The following is a 19,771-nucleotide window of genomic DNA, read 5'->3' as shown; positions in this document are numbered from 1 at the left end:
TGAATTGAACTCAAGTTGAACTAGTATTATGTTTTGATATGCATTTCCCCCAGTTGCAATGAATTTACCCTACAAACCAACTGGCTTGCCTCTTGTGATCAACTGCTCGCATTTGCAAAGAATACTTGGTTCAAAGTTAATTTAATTACAGAGCAGTTAAAAACGTGACCAAAGTTTCAGCACAATCTACTAATCAAACGAGCCAAGAAACCACAGTTATAAAAATTATATTGCTAAGTAAAAAGAACAAATATGCACAAAGAAAAAACTTCTTGTTTTTTTTTTAAGTCAAAGGAGTAATGACAAGAAACAACAGAATGGATATAGGAAAAATAATTTGCATTAAAAACAATATAATCTATTTGTTCAGATTACAGAACATTCATTGCAAATAAATTCAGAAATGTGCTGTCATTCTAATCATATAGAATATTATTCAAAACAATGAAAAATATGCTTTGAGAAATGTCCTCCTTCAGAATAGAAGTAAATCAGTTGTTGTAACTAGTCTTTTCTAGCTCTTCTTTCTATGATTTAATAAAATGTTAATGGACAACAGTGGGAATGTTAATACTACATGCCTCTAAACTCCCTTCAAATACAAAGATCCTATGAACAATATAATAATATTTAATATTTACACAGACTTTCTCAACTAGCAGTTTCAAGATAATTAAATGATAATTATGCAAAAAAACAACACTCTTCTATGATGCTATACTTTACAAGTGAAAAATTCCAAGTCAAAAGTAAAACATGACACAAAATTTAAAAAGGCAGAGTTACAGATTCTTAAGAATAGAATTTAGAGGCCATCTATTTCAATCTCAACAGAAATATCATAACCTCTTAAAATTATACAATGTGTTGATCTGGCCTTTTCTTTAACTCCTCCAGTCATGGGGAACTCTCTATTTAAAACCAGCTCATTACATTTTCAGATAACTTTGGTTATTAGGAAAGATATTCTTAGGTTGAGGGAAAAAAAAAAAAAAACCTACAATCTTGTAACTTCCACTCATTCAATAGTCCTGGTTCTATTCCCAGGGACACACACTTAAATCTTTTCATCTAAGGGAAATGAAGTTGGCCCAGTAGCAGATATAGCTGCCATCTCTAAAGAAGAGGTGGGTCTTCCTCTTGACAAAACCTTCTCAACTCCCAGCACCACTTGTGCCTTGAATTTTGTATCCCATGCAAAAAATATCTCTTTAATCATTCTCCTTCTCTTTCTAATTTCTAATCTCTCTTGATAAATTAGTTCCATTTTAATGACTACACTCCATCTTAAAAAAGAAACAAAAAAACCTTGATTTAACACTATCTTTCTAGTAAATTATCCCATACAACTCTTTCCATTTTATAGACAAAACTACTAAAAAAGTGATTTATATTCATTACTAGGACTTCCTCACCTCCCACCCACATTTTAACTATTTACAATCCAGCTTCCAACCCAACTACCCAACTAAAACAATTCTCATAAAGTTTACCAATTCAATTGTCAAATCCCTTGGCCTTTTTCACTATACTTATCCTCCTTGATCTCTCGACATCATTTGATACTTCTGACCCACAAGCTTTCTGGGGGGGTTTCATTACACTGATGAAAAAATGCTGTGGTTATTTTATCTGACCTCAGCTTCTGTTTATGGCTCATATTCTATGCTTTATCATTTAGACATAGGCTATTAAAGTGTAAAATTGCACTAAGATTTTTAGGACATCCTGATTAAACCATGGTTTTATATGGGACCTCTTATCTTTTTACATTTTTGCCCATAGATTTAAATATTGCCTCTGCAAGTAAGGCCTAAAACTATCCAATTTTTGCTGCTCTCCTGTGCTTCTGCTTATTATGCTTACTTAGCATTCTTCATCTGGGGATTCCAAAAGTATCTCAAACTAAGCATTCTAAAACAGAATCATCTTTCACCCTATAGCTATCCCTCTTTATAATTTCCAGATGGTGAGAGCACCATCACTTGTAGTAATCTAGGTTAACAACTTCAAAGTCATACTTAATTCCTCCCATTCTCATTCCTCATGTCCAATCAGTTCCTGAATCTTGTAGATTCACTTCCTCCTGCCTCCTCATAATGTCTCAAAAACTATTCTCTTCTCTCTACTTAAATAGTCACCATTCTAATTTAGAATCGCATTACTTTACACCTTGATCACTAAAAAAGTGTCTTAATTAGCTGTTCTCTTTTTCAATTCATGCTCAATACAGCTGACTAGTATATCCCAAAAATTTTTATATGATAACTGATTATACTCTGACCCTAAACAAATTGTTCTGATTAATGCCATTGTAACTTAAGAGGAAAAACTAATGCTTACAGATACCATGACAAAATTTTAGTATTAAAGAGCAATTAAAAGCCTGTGAACAGTGATCAATCTTTTTGTTAAAATAACAAGGGATAATTTATTCTAAAGGCCACTAAAGATGACCAAAACTTAAATCTCACTTCAGTACCTATTCAATTTTTCATTTGTCTTCTTATTTTCTTTTTCCCTACCCATCTTTTCTCCTCTCCTAGTAAATGAACATAATTTGGAACTAATTTATAACATATACATAAAGCATATACTAAAGATATTGGATGAAGTTTGATGTTTCCTATTATTAAATTAAAAATCAAGTGTGTGGAATATTGAATATTCAAATTTTTTTTAATCTAAAAGTTGTTTGTTACTTAGATGGTCTCAGCAATTTTTCCCCTATGGTTTAAAGATGTTCAATAGAAAATTTCCTATCCAAGCCAAACCTTACAAATACAGAAAGTATTACAAAAACTTAAGTGACACCTGAAGGACAAGTTTAATTCCCCCACTTGTATAACTATTTTGGATAGTTCTCATAGTAGATAAATTTTTGTGCACCCAGAGAAGTTGATTGTTCCTTTTCTTAATTGCCACTTTTTCCCAAAAGAAAAGGGACAGCTAATATGCTGCATGGTTCTTAAGTTTTAAATAAATTCCAATTATGAGACTCAGGAATTTAGCTTCCATTTGCTAACTTTCTTTAAAGTTTTATTTGAATTTTACACTATTAATAATTGCATATACTTCACTTAGAACCACAATACCTTGTTGTCTTCCCAATAAAGTGCAAAACATTCATCTCCTGGTTTCCACATTCTTCCACATTCCACAGGAAGAGAAGATTCCAATACTTTTTCTGGTTTGATTGGCCCAGACCTCCTTTTGGGCCCACTATTATAAAATAACATTTTATCATCAAAAGCTGGAGCCCCAGTGGATCCTGCAGATTTGATAGGTCCAACTCGTCTTCCTTTCATTGAAACTTCAACCTCTCCATTTGGTACACCACTGAAGCCATCAGTTCTAACAGAATTAGGATAATCAGTATTCATGTTAAAATGTTTCTCATTTTTCATGCCACTAAAGGCTTCATTACTTATTGTTCGTGTTTTTCTTTCATATAACTGATCAGGGTTTGATATCTGGTTTTCCCTTTTCCCACGTTTCTGATTATTATGGTCTATAGTTTCTTGAGGAAGTGGGCTTTCTTTTACTTCCAAGTAAGATGGACCTTTGCCTGGTCTGTTTTGCATAGAGTTATCTCTTTTTTTAAAAGCACCATCATTCTGGTGAGAAGTTGAAGGATATGCAATATCCTTAATTCTATCATTTCTAGCATAAGGTCTATCACACTTAATTCTCTCTTCTGTCCATGCTTCATGTACCACAGAAGAGCTCTGTCTTTCAGGACCTCTGCTCCTAGGTAATCCACTATTTTCTAAAATTTGTCTTGAATTTTGAGTGTCCCTTTGAAAACGAGGAGGTTTTTCATTCCTTGGTTGTCTGGTATCATTTCGAGGAAGGTGTCTTGGTTGATTATAATCCTTCACTCCATTTTGTTCATTATTCAGCAGTCTGTGTTGTCCCTGATGAAGCGGCTGAGACTGTGCTTTGGACTCTAAAAAGTAAAAAGATAGTATATTAATATTACATCAAGGGATACATTCTTGGTTAGTGCAGACATTATTACATACTTGGTACTCATATGTATTAAATAACCCATATACTAGTAAACATGAATTATGATTAATTTTCCTATATCCCTTATATTCCTAAAAAATAAGAATTTTAAATTTATAATTGACATAATTAACCACAGGTGAACAAAGATAAACAAAACATGAATCATACAAAGCATGTGGATAATCAAAAAGTCATTTATACTTGGCTTGCTTTAATACTTACATTTGAATAGAGGCAAGTCTGCTGCTCAGGGAACTCACTTAAAAAGAAACAATCAATGAAACCATATTATGAAGAGTTAACTCATGTGTTGCTATGAAGCTGTCCAGTTTTTCCTTTTTCCCATGTTCACTTATTTCCAAAAATCACTTCCAGGCTAGAAACAGCCTCTCTTAGATGAATAAAACTATAACGCTATATTGAAGTATCTAGATATAGGCTTTGATAGATAGCTTTGAAAGGTCATATTTAACTCTAAAATTCTATGGTTCTAAATGTTTCATTTGCAAAACTAGTTATAATAAGCCAAATGAAAGTAATGCATTTGATAGATCAACAAAGCAAATAAGCAAGATATTATGCAGTCTATCAAATTTGAAATAAAACACTTGAGGAATAAACAGTTTAAGAAAGCAACTATAAACAATTTAAAATTAATGTTCTAATTCTGAAGGCCTTTTGTTTCAAATCAGTATATAAATTCATTAAATTCTTTATTACAATGTAAAACTATTTTAGAATATATATTATAAATTATTGAACTCAAGAATATGAATGTTATGTTATTGTTAATTCTGGTAGACATTTAAGAACTTTAAATAAAAATATTAATATGTTAGGTTTTCTTTTATGTTTTTGTTGTTACATAGGGATACTTAAACTGGTATAAATTATTTAAAGTAACAATGATACTGAATTGGTATATAACTTTTGGAAAGAGGTGGAGGAGTGAAGCCAACATAACAGAATAAAGGGAACATTCAAACAGAAGTCTCCCAACATTTCCCTCCAAAAAACTAAATTATCTCGTCAAATCAAATTCTAGAGCAGCAAATCCAACAAAAAGTCAGGGTAAATCAGTTCTCTGATTTCCAGTCCAAAACAATTTAGAAGGTTAAAATGAGAAGTTTGTGATGCTGGAATGGGGCCTGGGAAGGAACATAGTACAAACAAAACACTGGCTGTGGGCCTTAGAAGTGGCTATAACAATGACAGTAGCAGTTTTAGGAGCACTCACCATGCAAAGATGGTAAGGGCATTAGATAATTGATTAGAAAGAAATTACAGGGCATCCCATTGTTTGGTAACTCCACTACCCATTACACAGGTCTAGCCTGCAGTTTCAGGATAGAAAGGAGCCTTAGCACTTCTGGTTAAAAAGGAGCAGGATTCCTATCTGGGTAAGGATCAGAGTCCAAACTAGTGACACCCTAGAAAAAGTGAGAACTTAAGCCAGAGACCATGGCCTACAACTGGTTATGAAAACAGCAGAACAAAAAAAGTCTGAAGCTTGAAACAGCGACCCCATTATCTACTCATCCCCAACATGAATGTCAAAATCATGAAATATCCTGGAAAGAAGCAAACAACAAAAAGAACACTACCACAAAAAGCTTCAATGTGACAGAAAAGTTCAAGACACAAACTTAGATGACAATAACGTAAAGTGAGCCACAAGCAAAACCTCAAAGGAAAAAAAATGCAGACTGGACACTGTAGAGGGCTGGAACTCTATAAAGGTGTACTTGAATGCAGAACAGCAAAGTACTTAAGGCTAAGTATCTACTCTGTGAAATAATGGTTCTATAAACATATACTTAAGATGATATGGTGATGTGATGGCTCTCCTCATGATTCATGTGAATGAATGTGGGTATGGGGAGGTGATAGTAGGGAAGGATTGGAGGGCTGAGGGAGAGAGTCAGAGTCTTCTTGCTGCAGCTGGCTCAGATGGAAGACTTCAGGCTCCAGACTCGAGTCCACGATCCATCTTTGACGAGCCTCATGGCAGCTTGCCTGCCTCCTTTACTTCTCCTCCTAAAGACCAAGGACTTTGACTGATCCTGAGACCCTCCAGAAAGCTAGTCCGGACATTATAGGACACAAGGCAAATAAGAATTCCTTGAACAGCAAGAGATTTTTTTTTCTTCTTCTGAGGCAACTGGGGTTAAGTGACTTGCTCAAGGTCACACAACTAGGAAGTATTAAGTGTCTGAGACTGAAAAGGTGAGCCCCCAAACTCTCAGACTTTGGTGGGGAAGCCTGGGAACTCCCTTAGAGTAGCTCTCCCCTGAGAGACCCACCCCAAGGAATCAAGATAAAGTGGTTTCATTCTGTTATTTGGGTGGGATTAGTTGAGTCCAGGATCATTCCTACTTAGCTCAAGCTGGAGATGAGATTTCTATGCAAGTCTATTGAGTTGGAGATTAGCCTAGAGACACTCATTCAATTCCAACATTCTCTATTCTGATTCCAGCTCAAACTGCTTCCAACTCTTACCAAGAGTTGCCCATAAAACAAGTTTACTTCAATCCAGCTCCTTGCAGAAGACCTAACATGCCATGCCAAGGAACCTCTCTCTCTCTCTCCTTAGCATAGCTGCAACACTCTGCCTGCTGAAACGGCATTTTCTTTCAGTGTTACTCCCTCTTTATCTTTCTCACCTATTTCCTTAACAAGACCTTATTCACCTCTCTGTCGGGATTTCTCTGCTAGAAACCTTCTCTGCTAGAGGATTTCTCTGCTACCAAGAAAGTCAGCCTTCTAGCAAAAGCTGATCTCTCAGTTCTAATAATAAACTTCTTTTGCCAGTTTAACTATCCAGGTTCGTAAATTCATTTACGAAGAACCTGTGTCAACCAGAAGGAGGTTCCCACAAATCCCTTCCCTGCACTGAACATCAAGACCAGATTTGAACTCAGGTCCTCCTGACTTCAGGGCTGGTGTTCTACCCACTGTGCCACCTAGATTCCCTGAGAGATTTTTTTTAAAGAGAAAAGCAAATGTTATCAAAAACCTGGGTGTGATCTCAAACAAAACTGAAGTTAAAATATCTTTAATCAAAAGAGAAAAACAGGGAAACATATACTATATGCCAGTCATATTAAATAAATAATAAGTATAAAGCTGGAGTACTGCTGTTGTGTAAGAAACAAGTTGGCAACGTTAGAAAAATATGGAAAGACTTGGACTTATGAAGGAAGATGTTATCCACCTTCAAAGAAACAGAAAACAAACAAGAATAGTAAAATCTTACATAGATACATATGAATAGTATGTGTATATATGTGCATGATTATAAATATCCATATGTGCATGTATACATGTGTTGTTGTTGGTTTTTGTGTGTGTGTGTATCTATGCTTAATTATTGCTTTCAGGGAGACAAGAGAAGGAAGGGGAAAAAAGAATATAGTAAAAAGAATAGAGCAGAGAACAAAAGAAACAAGGAAGCAAAGAAAAGATGGGAAGCTCTGAACAAAATGTGTAATATTTATTAACTAGGTTTTCTTGAAATGGAAATGTATTGCTATACATTTTAAATCTTTTATTATGTTCTGTTGCGTAGAATGTGTTTTTTTTTCCTATTTTGTATTTAAGTTTTAAATAAATGCATGAAAATCAGAATAATAGAGGCGAAAAATGGGAAATGAAATGAGCAATGCAAGAATTTTACAAAATGATAACTAACAGCTTGGTAAATTAAATACAAAAAAATACTAAAGAAAACCCCCCCTAAAAGTAGAATTGACTAAATGGTAAACATGGTATGCAACTTCACTGAAAAGAAGAACTTCATAAAAAAACAGAATTGGTCAAATGAAAAAGGAGTTATAAAAGCTCACTGAAAAGAACTTCATAAAAAGCAGAATTGGTGCAAATGAAAAAGTTATAAAAGCTCACTGAAGAAAATAATTCTTTTAATTCTTCAAATAAATTCTTTAAACATTAGAATTGGGGAAATGAAAGCAAACGATTCCTTGAGACTTCAAGAAACAATAAAACAAAGCCAAAAAATAGAATAAAATAAAATAGAAGAAAATATGAAATATCTCAGTAAAAAAACAACTGATTTATAAAATATTTCAAGGAGAGATCTTTAAAGAATTGCTGAACTACCTAAAACCATGAACAAAAACAAATAAAAAGCCTAGAATTTTTATTTCAAGAAATTATAAAGGAAAACTGTCCTTTGAACCAGAAAATCGCATAAAAATTTTTTAAATCCACAAATCAACTACTAAAAGATTAACCAAAATGAAAACTTCCTGGAATAATATAACAAAATTCCAGAGCTCCCAGGTCAAAGAGAAAAATATCAAAAGCAGCTAGAAAGAAACAACTCAAATACTATATAGAGCCACAGTCAAGATCACACAAAATTTAGCAGCTACCACTTTAAAGAAGCAGCAGGTATGGAATATGACATTCCAAAAGGCAAAAGAACTAGAAGTGCAACTAAGAGTACTCAGTAAAACATAATTCTTCAAGTAAAAAAATAAACGTGATGATATAAAGAATTTTCAAGAACTCCTGATGAAAACAAAGCTGAACAGAAAATCTGACATTCAAATACAAAACTCAAGAGAAGCATAAAGATGTAAACACAAAAGAAAATCATAAGGGACTCAACAAGGTTAAACTATTTATATATCTATATGGGGAAATGATACATATAGCTTCTAAAAACTTTACCATTATGAGGGCAGTTAAAAGGAGTATAACTATATAGAAAACATGAATGAGAATTAATTATGTTGGGATGGTTTCAAAAAAAAAATGGGAGGGAAAGGTGAGAGAGATGCACTAGGACAACTGGGAAGAGAGAGAAGGAATGGGAAAAATAATTTTCCATAAAAGAGAGGTGCAAAGGGTTTTTATAATGAAAGAGGAAATGGGGGATGGGAATAATGTTTAAATCTCACTTTCATCCAAACTGGTTCAAAGAGGAAAGAAAACATACACACACACACACACACACACACACACACACACACACACACACAGAAATATTTTACCAAACAGGAAATGGCCAAGAGAAAAGGAATGGAGAATGATAAGAAAGGTGCAAAGCAAAACAAAAAGAAACAGTAAAGAGAGAGAAAAGGTTAAACAAAAGAAAACAGGAGGGGGAAGTATACAGTCAATAATCATAACTGTGGATGTGAATGGAATTAACCCCCATAAAGTGGAAGCAGATAGCAGAATGAATTTGAGACCAAAATACAACAGTATACTGTTTATAAGAAACATATCTGAAACAGAGAGATACAGAGTTAAAATAAGGGCCTAGAGCAGAACCTATTTTATTTCAGCTGAAGCTTTAAAAAAAAAAAAAAAAAAAGGCAGGACAAGTAAATGGACAAAGCGAAAACAAAAAGAGCTAATTAAGAGAGATAATTAAAGAAACCAGCGCGAAAAAAGGAAAAGGGAACAAGCATTTACTAAGCAACTACTATGAATCAGGTACTGTACCAAATGCTTTACAAAAAATTTTTTTTTGATTCTTAAAATAATCCTGGGAGATAGGTGCTATTGTTATCCTCATTTTATAGTTGAGAAATATGAGGCAAATCTAAACTTAAGTCTTCCAGACACCGGACCCAGATCTCTATCCAGTATGCCATTTAGTTGCCATAAAGAAATTCAAAAATTGGAACAAGAGGTTTGGCAATTGTTAATGCTGCAAAGTTACCCGTTCATATATCCTGTAAATAAAAGGCTATTAAAAAATAAAATAAATAAATAAATAAATTCAAAAAAAAGAAAAGAAAAGAAAAGAAATTCAAATCCTTAAGAGATTTTTTTTTTTAACAGCAAGTCTGTCTTAAGTCTAGAAATTTTGCTTTTATCACTAAATGACCTATTTAAAGCTGGGGTAAATTCAGATAAACATTGATAATTCAGTAGCTCTTTTAAAATATGAATAAAGGGCCAAAAAAGCATACATATTTTTGCATGATTTGTGCTTCAAATTTAAGGCTTAAGAAATACAATTTTCAATCCCAGCCCTCATCACATAACTGGCATGTTAGCAAATAATATTGAGGATTTTATGAATAAGAATTCAATTATAATATAATAGTTTAATCATGTGCCAAATGCAAAGTAAGATTTTTCAGTTCTGTGTTGGGCAGAAGGTAGTGAACATTAAACGTTATCGTAGACTGAACTTTTAAAAGCTTTCTAGAATTCTGTTGCACAAAGTAGTCATACTTTTTTGTGCCACTCAATAAGTTATTTTTAGAGTCTAAGTTCTCTACAATAAGCATAAAAACATTGCAATGGTAACAAAATATAATGTAACTAAACACAAGCAAGAAGATATTTATTTTCATTGCTTCTAAATTCTGATTACACGAAAACATAGGTCTGAAAGCCAATTACAATGATATCTAACAATCTCTAAAGTCACTATGAGCTCTAAATCCATGGTTCTGATACTGTGAAGCGGTTAGCTATTTCTTCCTCATTTCAACCAGCAAAACGAAGTACATAGTCAACCCAGCAGGGGGCTAACAAAAGAATGACAAAAGCAGAATGTATCTGAGAGCCATATTTTAATCTACTAGCCTTTCAAAGGAGAATGTGCCAAGGAGAGAAAAAAAAGAGAGAGCGCTATTTGTAATCATAAAATACCTATGCGTAAATCCATCCTAGGGCCTGATTCTTTGTGCTTTTTAAAAAATCTTATTCATATGTCAGAAAAAATTAGTATAACTGTTTGGAGATGGAAGATTAGGATCATAAAGCATTTACTTCTTCATGGAGTTGTACTTGGAACTCTAACATTGTGAAAAAGGCAAACCAAATGTCAAAGAATAATCTATATTTTGGATGCTGGGTGTAGCAAACTTTCAAAAACCACTAAATGAAATGGTTTTGTGTTTTTCTTCTTACAAAAGTTTTACATTGGTCATGCTCTGGATTGGCACTTATCTGACTAATGCCACCACATTCTGATTTAAATTCCATTAAGCACCTAATCTCTAGTTAATAGAAATATGTTTATATTTAATAGGAAAAATCAGTTTAGAGTTATATATTCTTCTGCCTTTTTAATGTCCACAGTTTTTGTTTGTTTGTTTGTTTTTTTAAGGCAAGGTACGATTTTGCCTCTCCCTTTCTCCATTACAATGAATATATTGCTGACTATCAAAAGAAAATAAATGTTATTCTTTGGATTTGGTTTCCACAAAAGTACATCCTGAATAAATTATGTATTTTGTGTAACGTTCATCAGTGACATGCAATTAGATTTCATTAATACTTCTTTGATGTATTTCACCTTAATACAATATTTACATTTGCCAAATCAGTATCAAAACCTTTCCCACTTGCTTTTATACTATATACTTCCACCTCTCAAGAAGTCTAAGAAAAAGGAAGAAAGGAAAAACTAGGCCCAATATGCCCAGAGAGTAATTATGAGGTTGGAATAAAACAATACAATAAAACTCCTCCACCAATCTAAGCAACAAAGATGGCTATGACTGAGAAACAATGATTTCAACATTTTTCTGAAGGAACTGACGACCAAAACTGTCTATATTCCCTTCCCCAAGTTTTAAAAACATAAAAATTTAACACTTGCAAGAACAAAAACTCTCACTCTAACAGCATTCAGAATTTCTACATCCTTTATATAATTTTGCACTTTCTTCAAAGATGTAAATAACTGTCAGTTAAAACAGTAAATGTAGTTAACAGGTGTCGAAAATTATAAGTGATGAAATGATTAGAATTACCTTTTTCCCTCAATCATGAATCAACAAGTATTAATAAATGTACACCGTCAATGATTTAAACTGTTCATTTCTAGAAATGACTAAACACAACGTAAAGGATTACAGACAGCATTATCATGAGTGATTTTTGTGGTTGGTAAGAAAAATAGCTCCCAGATTGGCACAGTTCCACTCTGTTGAACACAAATAATTTCTTTCCTCCATCAAAGAAAAACACAGGATAAAAATTGCAAAATAATGCAGTAGAGACGAGAGCATTGAGTGTTTACATAACTATTGGGTTTTTTTATCCATAGTATTTTTCTTGGCTTTTGTAGTAAATTAAAACCTCAGAACAGGGAAAAATATTAGGAAGAGTTGGTTTCAGAATTTAAAGTATCAGGTACAATTCTAATTATAGAAGCATTTCTATATATGTTTTATATATATATATGCATATGTTTCTATAATAACTAAGAAATATACAAATGTCTGAAACTTGTTTTAAAATTTTTAACATTTAAAATAACCCAGGAAAGTCATTCATTCATCAAGTAGATTGATTCAACAAATCATGTAAGAAATATATTTAATCTACACATATCAAATCCTATTTTAAGCAAGTATCATCAGTGTCCTAAGTTATATAACAGGATTTTGTCCTGCCTCACATAAAAGCTTTTACAATAATTTATGCAGATATTTTAGAAAAGAAAATATTAAAACAAAAGTTTTATATAACAAATGTAGTCACAACTTCCTATTTAGAAGTAACTCTATTTAGTTAAGATGCTAGTTTTCTATAATGCAACTATATTGGAATACATCTAAAATCATAAGTAGTTCTAATAAACTTTGACATTATTTTCATTGTGTTGGCATTTTTGAGATTATTCAAGTCTACGTATAAGCGTTTCTTGCAGAAACTGGAGTGCTGTATGCACAGAAGTTGTAATATAATTCCTATTCTCAGCTTCAATCTCAATGTTATTTGATCAAGTGTTTACAACAGTTAGCAACATGAAGTGAGATACAATAGATACAATATTGCCTAAAAGAAGACTAGTCTATGGCTTAGAAAGCTGTACCCAGGCCTGACTTTCCTAATTCAGTTTTCTATTTATCAAAGGGCATAAAAAATGGCAACTGGAATGTGTGGGGGTCCATGTCTAGAGAAGCTAAATATCAGTATATGCTTGTTACATATCCTTACTGAATAAGGGGAAAGTAAACCTTTTGTTAGCTATTCAAGGATGTACAAGTGCCCTATGTCATCGCAATATCAAACTTGAATAAAGAGAGTTCTGGTAATAGAACTGAGATTTTTTCATGGAAAAAAGGAAATGTAATGAAATTCAGAAGCATAAATTTTTATGGGAAACTAAAGAAGACCAAGTATTATGCGCAGAGACATAAATTATATGGATTCTATAAAACAACTAAGTAGCTTCCACTGGGACAGAAGCAAAAATTAATGAATGAATTGGGGGAAAGAGAGGAGTAAGGGAAAAGGAAGGAAGAATGAGGAAAGGAGAAATAAAAAACAAGAGGAGGAACTTGAAGATGTAACAAAAAAAAATTCTCATGTGATATAATTTTTTTAAATAAAATATAAACTTCTAATAAAACTGAAATGAAGTTATAAAATATTAGAGAAATGTTGGTTAGGGAAAACTTGGAGAAACAAAGAAGGAGTGGGATTAAAAATTTAGGAGAATGTTAAAAAGGTGTGTTTACACACATATACACACAGACACTCACATATACACATATTTTTAGTCTATATTTGGTATAACAAATCAAATACTTTGTTAAACACCTGTGCTTTATGAAATAGGCAAAAATTCCATCTGTGTACAAAACTTCAATTTATTATCATTTGAAAATGCTGTAAATAATTAATATATGCATTCCACACACAACAAAATACATCTCATTTGAAATCAGAATTGTGTTCCACTAATGTGGTGAATGCAGGCTTCTTAGACTGGGTCTTTCTCCCAAGAGAGATGGAACAAAGACAGAAATAACTAGAATGACCAATTACTCCACAAGTTTAACTCCTGACACCAAAGGCCTATTCCTATCTGATCTATTCATGACTGACATATTCAAAAATGCTTACCTTATTCTGGAACATTTACCAGAATCCTCTGTCTTGTTTACCTCTCTATAAAATCCCACAAAACCCAAAGTGCATGCCTCTACTCTCCCTTCTCTGAAGGGAGCTTCACTTCCAAGGGCCACACCAAGAATAAGACCCAAATTCTGAAATACAGCAAAAGTGCACAGGTACTTCTGTGTGATTTTTATATTTTCCTCAGGTAGTTTGCATACTACTAAAAAGTTTATAATCAATTTGGAGGTAAATATATCTCTGTTCCTTTAAAACTCAAAGGAGATTAGCTGAACAAAGTGTTACAAAAGTATGGCAATAGCCTCTAAGAGCAAGGTACATGGTTAGCTAAAAATATCAGTATGCCAAACTTTACAGATCCCAGTCATACCTCACTGGGAATCATAGCTGGGCAGGGAGCAGAGGACATATTTTTACTAAATAGCAGGCTGATTATAAGCAATTTCCTTTCTCAGAGAGGGATGCATGTTCTAATAAACAATATTATTTTTATTAGATTGTATTAGCTGTGCTTTTGCTTGATCCAACCTCCAACTTTTTTTTAAAACAAATTGGATTTCCCCCCCCTCTTTTGGTTATTAAGAAGATTGCTTCTAATCAATCCGTTCAACTAAGGCATTGGGAAACTGGACAAAAATGGGAATTAGTAAGTATATCGTATTCTCTTTTATTTAGAAAAAGGTTTAATAAATGGGGGTAGTTAGATGACACAGTAGATTGAATTTCAGGCCCGAAATCAAACAAACTAATCTTTCTGAGTTCAAATTTGGCTTTATACTCTCAATAGCTATATGATTCTAGGAAGTTACTTAAACCCTGTTTGCCTCAATTTTCTCATCTGTAAAATAAGATGAAGAAGGAAATAACAAATCAAACCAGTATTTTTTCCAAGAAAACCCTAAAAAGCATCACAAAGAATCTGACATGATTGAAATGATTGAATAACAAGGTTTAATAAAGGATGAAATGAAATGCTAAAACCAAATTTATATTTCCTACTAACCTCCACTTTATTCACAGACTGGCATACCTGGGCCACTATGGCAGCCTATCATTTCAATACACTATTGTTTTGTAGCTTCAGCATATTAGCTAAATATATGGGAATGAATGGATTACTAGCTTATCAAAAAAGTGGATGAAAAGAGTGGAAACAATTCAAGCCAAAGTTCTTAACTGTCTACTCAAAATCATTAAGAACCAAGATCTATTGACATCCCCTTGAAATCCCAACCTACTCTAAGGAATACTGGAACACTAAGGATGCATGATCTTCCTGAAATAAACCATAAATTTAGAAAAATGATCTTATGCATCATTCTATGGTAAGCCAATGTCCCAACTGGGCCGTAGATTCAAAGCACAAATAAGTAGGCCATGAGTTGATTGTCTGGAGAGAAGCCAAAGATGACAATCAGAGACTAGAGCAGGGATCCTCATACAAGGCAAACCTCATTAACTATCTCCTGCCCCATCTTCTCTCCCCCAATATATCTCTTTTCTGAAATTTCTTACTGTCAAAGTCCTCATCATCCTCACAACCTCAGGGTCATAATCGATTCCTTCAAACTCATGTCCCACACATCCAATTTGTTGCCAAATTGTGTTTTTATCTTCACAAAAAGCAATTTATAATTAGATTTCAGAAGATACATCAACTTGATTGAGAAGAAAATTACATTTTAATTTTTACTAACTGTAAATGAAATACATCATTTTTTTTCAATTATGAAGGTAGGCAAACAAAGTACAACAATTTTAGCACAATTGTGATTTTTGTCACCAACTGAAATCAAAAATATTTTCTTCACATTATGATTGTTGCAGATATCTTGAAATATTGTTCAGATTCACCATTACTTTAAAATTCATGTAGTTATGAGACCTGCTACTAGATTATGTGACCTCAGAAAGTTTTTTTTTTTTTTGCAAAAAACTGACTTTCAACTCAAAAAGCCTGGGGAAAAGTTCCTATACTGGCTTATAAAGCAAATTAGAGATTATTTGGCTCTGTTTCCAACAACTTATCTTTACAAATCATGATTTTCAACAACTGTAATCAAAATGTCAAAAGAAAAAAAACCTAAAACAATCAAAATTTATTGGATGTTCAATGTGACACATATGTTGCCTTCTCAAAGGCCAACTCACATTTAGTACTGTTATCCTAGTTAGGCAACAATTTTCACATTGATAGTTCTTTAAAAATTAAAGTTCTTTAAAATATTTAACTTACTTATATTTTAAATGGATTCTAAGTTACTAAAAAAAAAAAAAAAAAGTAAAGAAGGACTTAGTGCCCTCTGATTGTTGTTGCTGAAGCAGAGCTGAGTTGAGACTGTAGGGCAAAAGGAAGAAAAAACTTCTAAGCTTAGAAAGCCAAGAGGCTTTTAGTTTTTGAAGTTAAAACCAGTGTTGAAAGTGCAATAAGTGAACTTCTGCTTTAATGATCACAAATTCTTAATGAACAAACTCTAAGACCCCACTCTCCTGACTTTCTCAAGGCCACAATATTTTCTGAAATATTGAACCAGAGTTCCAGCTTCCACTTCAGATCCAAATGCTTTCTCCTGTTTCTGTGCCATTGTCTCAGAAACTTGTATCTCTGGTAACTGAGTCTACATTCTTTTTTTTTTTTTTTTTTTTTTTTTTTTTATTTAATAGCCTTTAATTTACAGGATATATACATGGGTAACTTTACAGCATTAACAATTGCCAAACCTCTTGTTCCAATTTTTCACCTCTTACCCCCCCCCACCCCCTCCCCTTAAATGGCAGGATGACCAGTAGATGTTAAATATATTAAAATATAACTTAGATACACAATAAGTATACATGACCAAAACATTATTTTGCTGTACAAAAAGAATCAGACTCTGAATTATTGTACAATTAGCTTGTGAAGGAAATCAAAAATGCAGGTGTGCATAAATATAGGGATTGGGAATTCAATGTAATGGTTTTTAGTCATCTCCCAGAGTTCTTTTTCTGGGCATAGCTAGTTCAGTTCATTACTGCTCCATTAGAAATGATTTGGTTGATCTCGTTGCTGAGGATGGCCTGATCCATCAGAACTGGTCATCATCTAGTATTGTTGTTGAAGTATATAATGATCTCCTGGTCCTGCTCATTTCACTCAGCATCAGTTCGTGTAAGTCTCTCCAGGCCTTTCTGAAATCATCCTGTTGGTCATTTCTTACAGAACAGTAATATTCCATAATTTATATACCACAATTTATTCAGCCATTCTCCAACTGATGGACATCCATTCAGTTTCCAGTTTCTAGCCACTACAAAAAGGGCTGCCACAAACATTCGTGCACATTCAGGTCCCTTTCCCTTCTTTATAATCTCTTTGGGATATAATCCCAGTAGTAACACTGCTGGATCAAAGGGTATGCACAGTTTGATAACTTTTTGAGCATAGTTCCAAACTACTCTCCAAAATGGTTGGATTCGTTCACAACTCCACCAACAATGAATCAATGTCCCAGTTTTCCCACATCCCCTCCAACAATCATCATTATTTTTTCCTGTCATCTTACTGAGTCTACATTCTATAATAACTAGCTTGATGTGCTTACTCTACCCTGAATGAGAACTAAACAACTACAACTTGTCACCTTGCTACTCAGCTTTAAAAGTCCTATCTGGTGCTATGGGAGAAGTCAGTTTGGGCAGATTTCCTCCTTGGCCCCACCCAAGCGTAGAGCTAAGAACATTATACATGTTTAATGTACATTGTTTTTTAAAGGATTTTGGGTGTACTACCACAGAGGGGAATGTTGTTGTTTTTTTCAAATTAAGAAGTACATGTGTTACTGGACTACAAATTTGTTTTTATGAGAATTTTTTTTTAACATTCTGAAAACTTTCAATGTCACTTGTATGTTTTGTAATTATATATAAATTATTTAATGTACTTAAACTGTTATTATGAAACAGGATTCACAGGCTTTATCAAATTGCCCAGAGGCAACCCAACCCAACCCAAAAAAGACCCTAAACAACAGTGATTTCAACAAGATCTAGGTAATATTTAAATGACAGTAAAGAAATATTTCCCTCTTTTTTTAAAAAATTAAATTCATCCTTTGGGTGGAGTTGAAAAAATAAAGCATTTTGATAATAACATTTTCAGAATCCTGTGTTATGCAATGAAAAAATTTTGTTTGAACAGTCACAAAGTGACATATGTAGATTTATACATACATTCATACCTGCATGTATATATACATACACAGCTACATACAAGTATTTATCAAATACTTACCATATCCCAGGCACTATGCTAAGTGCCAGGGAGACAGAAAGGTAAAAACACTTCTCCTGCCTTCAAGGAATTATATTCTTAATGGAGGAAACAGTACAACTATATATATATATATATATATATATATATATATATGATATCTACAATGTAAATAGGGATAATCTCAGAGGAAATGCATTAGAAGGGGAAGAGTAGGTGCCAATAACCAAGGAAAGACTTCTGCAATGAGTTGAATCTTAATACCAGACGAGGAAGAGGAAGGAGAAAATTCCAGGCAAGTAAGTGTGCCATTTAATGGAATGCCAGTAACACTATTATCATGTGCCAGGAACAATATAATGCTAAACATAAATGCTAACTGCATGACTTTATAATTGATCTTGGAGGTAATAAGGAGCAACTGTATTTGAGAGGGGCAGTGAAGTGGGAAAGAATGAGGATGTGACATGGACAGATTTGTGCTTTGTGATAACAACTTTGGCAGCTGAGCAGAAGACACCCTGCAATAGAGATAATTAAAACTAGGGGAGCAACAGGTGAGAGGATGAAGGTTTTTACTAGGATAGCGGCTTTGTAAGTTAAGGAGACATATGAGAGATGTTGTAAAGGTAGAAACAAGATTTGACCATAGGTAGGATATGTGAGGTGAGTTTGAAGGAGGAGTTAGGTATGACACTGAAGTTGTGAGCCTGTATGAACAGGATGGTAATGACTTCGACAATAAGAAAAGTTCTGAAGAGGGGTATGTTGGAGGAGGGAAAATGGAGCAAGGAATAGTTAATGAGTTTTGCTTTGAACATATGCTGATTTGAAATTTCTACAGGATAATCATTTGGAAATATTCAAAAGGCAGTTGGTAATGTATGACTGAAGTACAGGAGAAAGCACAGGCAATCTGAAAATCATCAGATAAAAATGATAACTAAATCATTTAGAGCTGAGAGGTCATTAAATAAATAACTCAGTTATCAGCTCTATGCAGATTATCAATATTCTTCCAGAGCCATAAGAAATATCTCTGGGTAGTGGGAGTGACCTGGATGAAAATAAAATAAAGGAACCAAAGAAACAGTAAGACAGGTATGAAAAACAAGAGAGAAAACTGTCACGAAAACTTAGAAAGAAGAGAATGTCTGGAAAAACAGATCAAAAGTGTCAAAGATTAAAGAGGGATGAGAAAAGACAAAAGATGAGAAATAATAATTAAAACCAGAAACTAAGAGATCAATGATAATTTCAAAGAGTTATCATTCAGTTGAATGATGAAGTCTAAAACAAGACTGCAAAGTTTAGAAGTGAGTAAAAGAAGAAATAAAAGCACCTATATGTTACATGGGTTTCTCAAAGAGATTAGTTAAAAGGGAAATAGGATGATAGCCAATAGGAATGGTAGAAACAAGTGAAGGTTAAGGATGCAGGACACATGGATGTATTCATAGTAAACACAAAGAGACTGAAAATTAGAGACAGGGTGAGGACATCAGTGAAGATAATCTATTGAAGAAGATGGCAGGGGATGAGAACAAAGAGATACGTAGAGAAGATTGTCTTGACATCTCTTTGTGTGGGAGAAGAGTTAGAAGGAAATAATTGGGGGAAATGAGTGAAGTGAGATGAAGA

The 19,771-nt window shown here is 33.4% G+C and overlaps 1 protein-coding gene across 3 annotated transcripts in view; it reads right to left on the bottom strand.

The window, feature by feature from the left end:
* Positions 1-19,771, bottom strand: part of TDRD3 (tudor domain containing 3) — a 160,181-nt gene that overhangs the window by 47,068 nt on the left and 93,342 nt on the right. For all 3 annotated transcript variants that reach the window (XR_004232823.1, XM_031958458.1, XM_031958459.1), the window contains one exon: positions 3,096-3,949. Coding sequence is in view for 2 of the 3 variants with exons in the window: in XM_031958458.1 (XP_031814318.1) it covers positions 3,096-3,949 (854 nt within the window). In the remaining variant the exon portion in view is untranslated. The remainder of the gene's footprint in view (positions 1-3,095; positions 3,950-19,771) is intronic.

Source organism: Sarcophilus harrisii, chromosome 3 (genome assembly GCF_902635505.1).
Source record: "Sarcophilus harrisii chromosome 3, mSarHar1.11, whole genome shotgun sequence".
NCBI classification, from domain to species: domain Eukaryota; kingdom Metazoa; phylum Chordata; class Mammalia; order Dasyuromorphia; family Dasyuridae; genus Sarcophilus; species Sarcophilus harrisii.
The sequence above is the reverse complement of the archived record's forward strand: the minus strand, read 5'-3'. Positions and strand labels throughout refer to the sequence as shown.